The sequence below is a fragment of the Mytilus edulis genome, chromosome 6 (assembly GCF_963676685.1).
Source record: "Mytilus edulis chromosome 6, xbMytEdul2.2, whole genome shotgun sequence".
Classification (NCBI taxonomy): Eukaryota; Metazoa; Mollusca; class Bivalvia; order Mytilida; family Mytilidae; genus Mytilus; species Mytilus edulis.
This window is the reverse complement of record NC_092349.1, coordinates 84,028,694-84,041,540: the sequence shown is the minus strand read 5'-3', so window position 1 is coordinate 84,041,540 and position 12,847 is coordinate 84,028,694. Positions and strand designations below refer to the sequence as shown.

The 12,847-nt window shown below is 29.9% G+C and overlaps 1 protein-coding gene across 1 annotated transcript; it reads right to left on the bottom strand.

Moving 5' to 3' along the window:
* Positions 1-3,361: 3,361 nt before the first annotated feature.
* Positions 3,362-11,371, bottom strand: LOC139528701 (multiple epidermal growth factor-like domains protein 10). Its single transcript, XM_071324826.1, has 6 exons — positions 11,115-11,371; positions 10,611-10,687; positions 9,840-10,004; positions 7,366-7,494; positions 6,607-6,696; positions 3,362-4,686 (listed from the first exon to the last, which is right to left on the bottom strand). The coding sequence occupies exons 1-6, from the start codon at positions 11,210-11,212 to the stop codon at positions 4,304-4,306; spliced, it is 942 nt and encodes a 313-aa protein (XP_071180927.1). The 5' UTR covers positions 11,213-11,371; the 3' UTR covers positions 3,362-4,303.
* Positions 11,372-12,847: the final 1,476 nt, after the last annotated feature.

The following is a 12,847-nucleotide window of genomic DNA, read 5'->3' as shown; positions in this document are numbered from 1 at the left end:
AAACTCATAAATCTAAAACAAACTGACAACGCCATGGCTAAAAATGAAAAAGACAAACAGAAAAACAATAGTACACATGACACAACATAGAAAACCAAAGAATAAACAACACGAACCCCAAATGATGTATACTAGTTTATCCATAGCAAAGTTTTAATGGTTTTTATTTATGTGTATATCTTATATATCATGTAAACAATGATGTATTGTTGTAGTTATTATACAAGTTGTATAAAATAGTTCACATGTATGAGAAGATCCGCACAGTTTATACATGATTATTTACTCAATAAGCCATATTTCAATAATTCATTACACCTCATCAAACCAGGAAAACGGATATAATGTGTACTACCAAAAGTAAAAGGTCGGCATCAATCTTTTAGCCTTTGATATTGATACAGATGAAACACTTTAAACGTAAATCTATGACAAACAGAAGGATTTTAATTTTTAAATATTATACTAGCAATTCTCCGCAGTTACATATCCCATGTTTCATCGTATTGCGTTTACAGATATAAGTTAATATGTACAAATGTAGTCGTCGTGCATCAACACTAAATAAATTTGACGATCACCACCACGAATTGATACACCAAACGATTTGACATATCTTCTTTTTTTAATAAACCGATGTAGTCTTCTGATCTGAATTCGATTATAATTGTTTTTCTATTTTTTTCTATTGTGATATCTTGACCAAGTGTAAATACATATGTTGACTACTGCATGCATAGTAGGACGATAACGCTGATGCGCCTCTCTAAGTATTGATATTTAGCCTTGATATGTCTCTTTTTAATCGAAGTAAGGGAGTTAAACACCGGTCAAGTGTACAGGAATTTGATTGCCTATTAATACGCTGATTGTTGGCCTTCAATGTGTTGATACATAATCCGGAGTTTAATGAGATGAATTAATAAATAAAAGCGCATCAAATCACGAATAGACAATAAAAGGTTTTCCTACTTTTACAAATGAAAGGACAATTAATATCTACCATTATCATTTAAGCAATTTAAAATATGTTAGGCTTTTGGATGTTTAATTCTTTGAGGTTTTAATGTTTTATTTATTGTATCCTGTTGATAGCACATTTCAATTTACAGAAAATGATTTTTCGACAACAAAAAAAGTAGAACATATTTCCTTTTTTCTAATAAACAATTGTCTGTCAATGGCTGGACTCCGGTTGTATTCCGGTAGGTTAAAAAACATGTCATTTGAATATTTCTCATCACTTTAGCAGCCTCTAAACTGCAAATTCAAATGAATTATTTTCTATGTTCAAAATGACTGTATAAAGACTGATTGATTTTGTCAAACGAACCAAAAAAGTCCATGCAAACATAAAACACGAAGTATAAACTCAAAAAGCTTATTTGACGAAATCAAAAAAGTAAGTACTCTCAAAAAGTGGACAACATGGAAAATGTGAAACCCCCTAATTCATAACTGCATGGAAAGGTGTTTTTTTTTTCAAACGCCAAAAAGCAAAAAATATGAACACCATTATATTTCTACCTAAGGTAAGATAAATAGTGTGTTAAACAGCAATGATGAAAGCTTAGTTTCAACTGAAACAATATTCTGATATTGAGATGATCACATTGTATTTTGATAGTGTGATTTTCTAAAAAAAACAATTATGATAACTAGTTCATGTATTACCGTGTTAACGTTATTGTAAAAATGACAAAAATAATCTCATTGCTTATTCTTATTTGATCTTTAAAGCGTCATCACTACAAAAGTCAAAAAGTCTGAAAAGACCAGTTTTTGTCTGAATTTGCATGAATTTTTACTCGACATTCTTGATTTGTCTTAAGAATTTAAAAAAAATCTTGACATTGTATTAATTTTGTGTAGTAAGATACTGTACCCTTTTGGTGCAACTTAGTTTGAATACCCTGAATAATCCCCCATGTACTTTGATTTTGATTAATTTTTATTAAACGTTTAATTAATTGTTTTCACTTGGAATATAAGTTGAAGTTGCTAACAAACAGCATTTAGATTTTTTCGTGAAGGTCAAAGACTTAGTTCGCATCTTGATTCAAAAACCTTGTTCATTTTTTAGGACAACCAAAAAAACATATTTTATTTCAATTTGAGTGTTGAATTTTATAAATTTTTAACAAAAATAAATATTTTTGATAACTGACCTTCCGAAAAAGAAAAAAAATGTTAAGATCTATATTATGCATGTCTGTTTGGGATCCATTTCAATGATTTCCAATGATTTTTATAGAAAATGAACCCATTAAAAATACATTTTTTTATTATTCCTTGGGTAGATAATACTTTTCTTTTAATCTTTGGGAAATATTCAATTTTCAATTCATTTTTTTTCATCAAAATGATGATTTCCTTTTTCGTCTATGAGCAAACTTTTTAAATTGTAGTGGCATGGTCGGTCAATTGATAATTTGTATGGCTTATTACAGGTAAAGCAGTAATTTCTACTTGACAGTTGCGTGTATTCTGGGGGTGTGGAATATCTTAATTTTATGGGGAACATCCTGTACATGTGTAATACTTAAAATATATTCCAACAGATGACATTACACAATATTTCTTCTGTTAAATGAATGATTTGTATATCATCATAATTTGCTATTAATGTAAAAACCACATTTTGGTACAATAATTTTTTACCATATAAACATTTAATATTATGAATGTAGAATGAAATATGTCTACAGTATGATTGGTTTTAATCATTTAATTTATAAAATTTAGGAATCAAAATTTGTAATTATTTAAAAACTCAATTTTAAATTGTTTTATATCAACACATCCAAATTTAAATTATTTTAAACATTAGATTTAAACTCAGAACTGTCAAGTAAATCTAAGACACAATTCAAAATGTTCAGAATATGTCAAGACATACTGAGAAAAAATAAGAATGTCGAGAACATGTTGAGAAATTTCAAGACAGTATTTAAATGTCAAGAATTTGTCAAGAAATTTTAAGACCATATTCAGAATGTCAAGAATATGTCAAGTAATTTTCATACAAACTTGATATAAATGAGAATTTGTCAAGAAAAATTAAGACACAAGTCATACTTTTGGAGAATGTCGAGTAAAAGGTCATGCAAATCAAGACAAAAACTGGTCTTTTCAGACTTTTAGACTTGTGTAGTGCATTATATTCTGTATCGATTTATTACGTAGATATTCTCATATACATTTTGTGTTCATGGTTTCAGCTTTTCTAAAAGGCAACTTTGCATACTTGGAATCCATAACAAACGTCTTAATATCAATTCTACTATATAAACTTAGTTGTTGGCTTCGTTCCATAACAATTATGTAGAAAGGATAATGCAAAATAAAGCGACGATATAACTTATGATAAATAAATGTGTATTAGTTTTATTACGATTTATCTCATTTTATAGAATCATTTATTCAGTGTTACGCATACAATATCAATTATGTAGTTGTACATAATACTTAAACGTGAAACATTATGTACATTCAATTGAATATCATACTTAAACTTGAGCATTCACAAAAAATTAAAATCATTTCTGGGAAAACATAAATCGGTATATCAAAGATGGAGTATAAAAAAATAAAAATGTACAGTTATCATATAAAGGTTTAAATTGCAGCTCAGATAAACAATTAACCTCCTCATTCAAGAACTCAAAAAAGAAAAATATAACTATGCTATTTATTTAAAGTACTTGCGATTTAAAAATTCCCTGTTGGAATAATTATAATATATAATTTACATATATGCATGGGACAATTATTGTTAGTTCGTAACCCGAGATGAGCAATAACAGAACCAAATATAATAGTTGATAGTCTATGAAATATATATGTAAGACTTTAAATACTAACACAATTTTGCACCTAGTAAGTACTTTTTCATTTTTATTTATACCATAAGGTTTTGGGTATAATTTGTTCTGAAGGCCGATTGTCGACCTATTTTTTATACATCCATGTTGTGTGATCCATGGTATATACCTTCAGCATTTTTAAACATATACATTAACTTACTAGTATACTTTGACAAACTATGGATTTATGAGTTTAAGCAGCAGCAATGAGAACAGAATCAATAAAAACAGTTTTTTGTATCTTCAATAACACCTACTATAAAGCAATTTAAGAAGAATTAATGTTATCAAGATTAAATAAGAACGAACGGGAAATGACACCACTGTAAGCTTTCATACGATGGAGGAATCCTCCTCTTAATTTGTTTAGCCTTGTCCAATTCTATTTGTCCATATATTTTACAATTTCATGATTGCACTGATGTCATAGTCATTTTTCAATTTTGACTAAAACTTCGTAGACTCATTTTGGCATTAATACCGACCGGTTCTGTAGCATTGGTGTCTTGAATTTCACAATACAGGTCTTCTTCAAATGAAGGTTCCAACGCTGACATTTCTGTTTCTGCTGTAAAAGACACTGTCTGAGAGTTTTCATTGTGGTTTGATGGTCTTCGATGATCCTTTCGTCGTTTAATCTTTAGTTTTGTAGAATCTGATTTTTGTTTCTGTACCATACGACATAGCGCTTCTTTAGCTTTCAAGATCATCGTTACAACACAGACCAAACCAATAACAGCAGCAGCCATCATTATGTAAATCGTAACTGTACTTTTTGATTCATTTATTTCTGGGTCTGCATTTAGATTTACTCGTTCGCCTGAAAGTTCAAAAGTATTAAAATCAACATTTATTTGTAGATCAATTTCTAAACACGATACCTTTTTAAATGTGTACAATGTGTATGTCGGATATTTTCCAGGTGTTTTTCTTAGATTTGTACCATTAAACAAGGGACACTAGCTACGAGATATATTGTTTTGTTCAATCGTAAATGTAAAGTGAAAAAGTGAAATATTAATTCGTTTATGCAGCAAGCATTGTTAATTTTGTCAAAATAAGCAAAGACACTAGCTACAGAAAGATATCATATGAGTTGTCCGTGTTGAGATATGTAAAGGGAAAAAAATCAACATTGAAAGTGAAACTTAGGCAAATCATTTGATTGACTGATTCGATCCACAACAATCACTCTTATACAGGTAAAAACGATGATTGACATATATTTTTAATCTATAACATGAAATTAAACGGATCTAGAAAAATTCAATTGCACGAGTTCGCTAAATCTATTCATATCCCTACCTATATTTATGTTTATATCGCTAATATGACCACCGGAGGTCATTAGAGGTCAACGAGATAGTTTATATGATGAAAAGTTTCAACTTAAATACACAAAGCGAAACTACAAATCATTGACTCATGCCCTAATATTTATTTTTTTCGATTTTTTTCAACAATTATAAAAAAAGCCCTTTAAAGGCTTATTAAGATACAATTATACATTTAACGTTGAGTTGTTCGTTATTTACTTAAATTTGCTCCTAATATCCAAAACATTTATAATTTAAACTTTTCCTTTGTTGTATCATTTTTTTATTCAGTTATAAATCAAATATAAGAATTTGATACAAAACAGTGAACATGCCCTTCAAAGCCTAAATAAGATACAACTATACCTTAAACGTGGAGTAGTAATCTTTTTACTTCAGTTTACCCCTTATATCCAAAACATTTCTTATTTAAACTCCCACTTTTTTGTAACATATTGTTTTAATTTTGTCTATTGTTATAAATCAAATATGAGAATTTGAGACAAAACGATGAACATGTCCTTCAAAGCCTAAGTAGGATACAACTATACCTTAAACCCTGAATAGTAATCTTTTTACTTTAATTTGCCCCTTATATCAAAAACATTTATAATCCAAAGTCTTCCTTTGTTGTTAACATTAACCACAACGACTTTATAATGGTATCATCTGTGGTCCAATCATGTCAAGGATTGAACGCAGTATTTGCTTGTAAAACATTGTGGTCTTTATTCTCGAATTTTATTCCATTAGTTGTAGTGTGCCTGTATATTTTAGCTTTATCCGGCAAATGACTTATCTTTTCTTTATTTTTTGACAAAATTAGCACACGTTGGTCTACGTTATGAGCATGATGAGTATCCTTACTATTATTTTTGAAAATTTCTTTTTTATAATAACTTTGGATTCGATGGCAAACTACACCACATTTTTTTTTGGAATATTCTGGTTACATTTTAGATATTCAAACTATCAAGGTACCAAAGATTATATATGTGAAGAACAACAATATCATTAAAAATTAAAATAAACAAACATTATAAAACCAATACAGTTAACTAACTTAATTTTTCGCGAGTTATCTATTTTTGAGAGTTTTGCGACTAGGGTTAGGGTTAAAACGACTTTAATATGAAAAGTAGCTTTCATGTCAAATTGGATCTTCTGTAAATGAATTAACGAAAACAAAAAAAAAACAAAAAGCTCCGAATCATTCTGAACAAAATAATTAGCTGGATTTCAAAGGTTCCCCTAGCTTTCAGTATGTGTCTCTCCGTTTTCCGGTATTGTTGATTAATAGGTTAATACGATTTTTTAAAACTTTCCAGTTGAGGAAATAGCAAGTAGATGTGCTATTACAATAAATATATATCAGAACCTTGGTGTATAACCTTGTCTTCTACTAGAATAGGACGTCAACTTACTGCACTGACCAGTTTTGACGTCACATGTTTCTTCATCTGAGCAGTCACAAGTTTCATTGCAATCCTTTCCAAATTTTCCAGATTTGCATTCTACAAGATATTCTGATCACATATAATGAATTTCTTTTAAAACAGTTAATACAGTACTTTGATGATCAAAGTCAGGAAAATGATAATTGTTATAATAAAGTTCGTTACTGTGTGTTTTACATTTTTATGTTGTGTCGTAGTTCTTATATTTGATGCGTTTCCCTCAGTTTTAGTTTGTAACCCGGATTTGTTTTTTTCTTTCAATCGATTTATGAATTTCGAACAGCGCTATACTACTGTTGCCTTTATTGTACACTGATTAATTTCCTTGAGTAAAATTATTCTTTTTAAAATAATAAAATTGATAGTAATATACAGACGTGACTTTCATTCGTTTTTTAAATAAGTGTTCACAAGTCATTAACAAAAGTTTCCGTGATCTCATTCCATAAGTACTTGTCATATTTTACTATAAATATGTTAATGTATTCATGACTTTATATCGAACAAAAGTTAATATGGATCTCAGTCAATACAACTCATAAGTTTTGGAGTCATACGATAATGACTGTTATTATTTTTGTATTGGTATACTATACATTCAGTGCTCGACTAATAATGAGACTTTGTAAATGTTGCGTGACTTAATTTTTTGAATGCAGGTAAATCATGCTATAATTAGTATATCTTTGAACAAGGGAATACATGTTTAAATTGTTGTCAATTTACCCTTTGTGCAGTGATTTCCGAACCATCCCGCAGGACACAGGCACATCCCAGTTACCGGATCACACTTTGCGTTTTGTGCGCAAAAACATTCCTTCCCGCAGTTCACACCGTATCTTCCAGATGAACATGCTTAAATAAAATAATTCACACTGTTTATGAATAAAAAATATACAAATAGTATGACAATATGTAAGATGATGTAAATCCTCGTACTTAAGATAGATAAAATAGCATAATAGAAACAGGCAAACCTTTACAGAACCGTTTAACAAGATTTGTGATACAGTTTTACAATATATAAAAACCAAAAAGCTAAATTTTAAGTATCTGCTTCGTACATAGCGTTTTCATATCGTGCCTTCTCAAACGTATCAACTGCAACTTAAACTTATTGCATTTGAAAAGTTCTCGTTCTACGTTTAACAACAAATTATTGGTCAAGTCGACGAATGTCATCAAACAAAAAAACGATGTTATTTTTATTAATCTTAACTCATGGAGATAAGATCATGAAGTAGAAATCAAGCAGTGCATATGTATTTTATATTAAAGAGAATTCAAATAATTCAATTTAATTGCTATTTTCAAAGTTTTTTCACGTGTAATCATGCTATCGACGTTTGTTGTCAAGTGATATATATAAATCAACAAGTCTAAATAGAAAACTACGTTAAAACCTATGATTGCGTTGGATAAAAACCGCAATTTTTATATGTGTGCATGTAAAACAAATTTCGTTATAGAAGGGTATAAATACAGCACAAACAACATTTTCCAAAAGACCAAAAAAGTAAAAAAGTATATTAAAACAAAACGCATTTGACTAACAGGTCGAACAACTGATGTTCTATAACCCTGCTGACTGCCATTGGAGATTGCAAATAAAATTGATCACAAGATGTAACAAAATGGATCTTAATATAAATTTAATACTAAACAGAAAACAATAAACTTGTGGCCAAGATGTTATGCTACAAACATGAGGTGTCAATATTTTTAGTACACCAGATCCGGATTTCGACAATAAATGCCTCTTCTGTGATGTTAGGGTTCGAAACGGTATTTGGAAGGCCATATAATTTACTCTTAATTTTAGACAGACTCTTGATTGTTTTTAAAAGAGTCAATATAGGATGAACGGATCATATAAATCGGAGGGAAAATATGAAACAAGCCCAAACGAAAAAATATAAACAAGTCTAAATTGAAAACTTCGTTCAAACCTATGATTGCGTTGGATAAAAACCGCAATATTTTTACGTGTGTATGTAAAACAAATTTCTTTGTAGAAGGGTCTAAATACTGCACAAACAACATTTTCCAAAAGACCAAAAAAGTGAAAAAGTATATTTAAACAAAACGCATTTGACTAACAGGTCGAACAACTGATGTTCTATAACCCTGCTGACTGCCATTGGCGATTGCCAAATTAAATTGATCACAAGATGTAACAAAATGGATCTTAATATCAATTAATACTAAACAGAAAACAATAAACTTGTGGCCAAGATGTTATGCCACAAACATGTGGTGTCAATATTTTTAGTACACCAGATCCGGATTTCGATGTCTTCAGTGATGTTAGGGATCGAAACGGTATTTGGAAGGCCACATAATTTACCATCAATTTTAGACAGACTCTTGATTTTTTTTTTAAAGAGTCAATATAGGATGAACGGATCATATAAATCGGAGGGAAAATATGATACAAGCCCAAACGAAAAAATATAAACAAGTGTAAATTGAAAACTACGTTCAAACCTATGATTGCGTTATAATATGTAGGTAACGTGGCTAAAGGTTTATTCATTTGTCATTCATATCACACTTATCGCCTATCAGTTTGATTTAATTAGCGGGGGGTAAAATATCGGCATGAAGGGACAACCCGTGGTAAAATCTAGATATATTCAAGCCCCCATGAATTTTTTCGATTCTAATAGGACAAATACGGCAATTCTTTTGGATCGAAGCGCTCTAAGTGGAGGCAAATATTTGCCGTTCCAATACATTAACGCACTTTTAGATTGGCGTAAAAGAACGGAGCAAACAGAATTAGTGACATGCTCAAACTATTTACTATAACGTATTTAGATAAATTTGGATGAATTTTAATGATAATTTACTTACATGTATATGTCTTCTATGTATAACAAAAATGGGCCAATACCACATTTTAGCATCGTTTGTTTACGTTTCCTTGTTGTGATGATTTTCAGTATCAGAATCGTGTAATTTCCCGTAAAATGCTTAAATTATTACGTCATTATTCTATGACATCGGGTACTTCATTCATAAAAAAACATATGACGTGGGAGTACGATCGGAACAGCCAATGCAATATATTCATATTTTACCACGGGTGTGTACTCAAAGCGTTTGACGGGCGTCATGTTAGAATACCCTAATAGAATTCAATATTTGTGTTAGGAAGTGTAGATTCATTATACTAGTAGTTTAAAACATTTGCATACCATCTGTGCAATGCTTTCCTGTGAATCCTTCAAAACAGACGCAACCATTAATTGGATCACATGTTGTGTTACCAGTACAGTTGCACATATGTTTGCACTGCACACCATAGTAATTAGTCAAACATGGCATTAAACAATCTTGACCAAATTTTCCTGACGGGCATGCTGCAAAAATATATGTCTTATCATTTTAAACATATAATACTCAGATACATAAAAAAAAAAATCAAAAGTGAAAAATAAAACAAAAAGGGTCAAACGAAAACACTTAAATCGTTACATTGTAAAGCATAAGCAATATTTAGATATCATTGAAATTGAAAATGGAAATGGGAAAAAGAGACAACAACCCGACCAAAGAGCAGTAAACAGTCGAAGGCCACCAATGGGTCTTCAACGCAACGAGAAAATCCCTCAGTTTAGTCTTTTATATTAGACACTTTTCGAAAAACTGGCAAATAGTATTTTATCGAAAATTATATAAAATTTAGCCATGATTTCAAAAGATTTTATAAGTTGTACATTTGTCATTTTCAATTTCAGTATATCACTTAAATAACATAGAATGTTACATAATGTCTTTTATCTTTCTGAACTATATAATTATTTCGAAATCTTATTTCATCTGTCGATTATTGTTTTTAACTTCTAAATTTGTTTTATTTTGTTTTCTCGTTGTCATATACAAATCATTTAAACTATAGATCTATTCATACGATAACAAACACACAATGAAATATATAAGTTATGTATGCAACAAGGCAATGTTACCTTCACATTTTCTATTCTGGTAAATATAGTTCGGACAACACTCTATATCTAATTCCTTTTGGGTAACAGATAGATTACTAAAAAGAAAACAAAAATACACTTGAAATTAAGCATTATTGAACACATCATTACAAGTTTGTGTATTCGTATTCGGCATAACATCTCAAATTTTTATTTTGCACTTTTTAAGGTTTTGCGCGTAATTGGTGAGTTTTGTTGACGAAATGCTAGTTTTCGTTCACATTTATAATGCTGGAACTTTTTAACAAAGTTTATTTGTAGCGCATGATATACGATAATTACCACAAACACTTTATGCAACCTAGTACAGACAGGTGTCAGGTTTCGAAATTTGTATTCAAAAGATCTTAACTATGAACTCTGAGAGGCAAAAATTATGCAAACCAAAACCATTGGTGGTTATAAAAATAAAATACTTGATAAAGATTTAATGTTTTTGAAAAGTAACTGTTTTCTTTTACGCGAATTTCATGACAGACGTACCTTATCTTCACTGGCTTTGCACAAACATTTGGATCTCCAATCTTCAAATTAATGATTCTACCAACATAAGCAAAGATAAATAACAAATAACTGTACATTATGACCCTAAACACTCTCTACATTATTGATGTTTCGAAGCTGCTTTGTTGTCGTTAGATCTGTCGGCACTCTTGCAAACATGTAACGAGCTGTGTTAATATACTACAAATCGTTCATATCATTATTTCCTCATTGTCCTATAACATTGTTAAAACAATATATCCGGTCATTGAAATACTTTTTAGTGTGTTTTTTATCATTTCATTGTGTATGTACTATATACCGATTGTGTGTTCCAATTCTAAATTATTTTACATAACTTTTAAACATTTGTATGTACAGTAAAAAAAGAATATGCAGAAAAAATGTTGATTTTAGTTTTTTTTCTCAACTGTTTGCAGTCTTGCCTTTACTATATTCTGTTATTCTATTAACTTTCAAATTTAATTGTCAAAAGCGTAAAAATGAAGTTAATTTCAGAGGCACATGTTTACGCGCGTTTTCATTCAATAGATTTTAACACTTATGGTTGGTTTAGAAAAGTTGGTTTTTTACACCTTAAAAGGTGTGCTTGTTCCCATAGACAAAACACAAAACACGAATAATATACATTTATGACACATATTAATAGTGCGCATATGATACCATTTAGAAAGTGATTATGAAAGACATAGTTTTCTTTAAAATCTTATGAGTCAATCAAACAATTCAAGAAGAATAAAACTTTTAAATGATGGTGTATTCTCGACGATTGTAATATAACATGTTTAAATGATAAAATTTGATTAAACTATGGACATAAAAGATGCTCAAATGAACATTCAAGATTCCCCTTTCACAATTAGTAGATGCTAATACGTTGTACCACACATTTTACCTAGTTCATTAGTTCCTAGTAGTACTGAGATGTTTCATCTCAAGTGAGAGGAAAGGTTTAATTCAACTTTTATAAAGTGGTCAAATGAACTAATTTTGAGATACACACAAATAATATGTAAAAGTTTTGTCATAAAACAAAAGTGCTCTATATATATCAATGACAGACACGTATTGCCTTTTATAAAAATGGTTATTGCTACGGAAATAAATCATCTCAATACTTATCTTCCTTAATCGATTAATATTATATAATAGTATATAAGTTTCCCATTATCATCAGTATGTAAGACCATAAGTACATTACATAATCTCATTACAAGTATACTGAGAAAAACAAAATGACGGCGGCCATGTTAAATTTTGCATTTTTTTTCGTTCAGCGTAGATTTTTTTCCAGCCTGAAATCACTTTTACATTGTATCCAACAAAAGACAAAATCAGTAATAACTGTAACATAATTTATAAAAAGAAAGATATTAAACCACGAGTTCCAAATTGTGAGGTTGAAATCATTCATTCGTAAATATAAACGGGTGCAACATGAAGAGCACAATCTGTTTTCCCTTCCGGAGCATATAACACTGTATAAGATCACCACAAGTTTAGGGTGGGTGTCTTGTTTTTCAGTTTCAGTTTTTTTGTTGCGTGTTGTGTACTTATGTTTTTCTGTTTGTCTTTTTCTTTTTTGTAGGTCATGGCGTTGCCAGTTTATTTTCATTGTATGCGTTTCAATGTCGCTTTGGTATTGTCGGACCTCTTTTATGATACAATTTTACAATAAATGTAATACAACTAGAAATATCAACTTAGTTGTT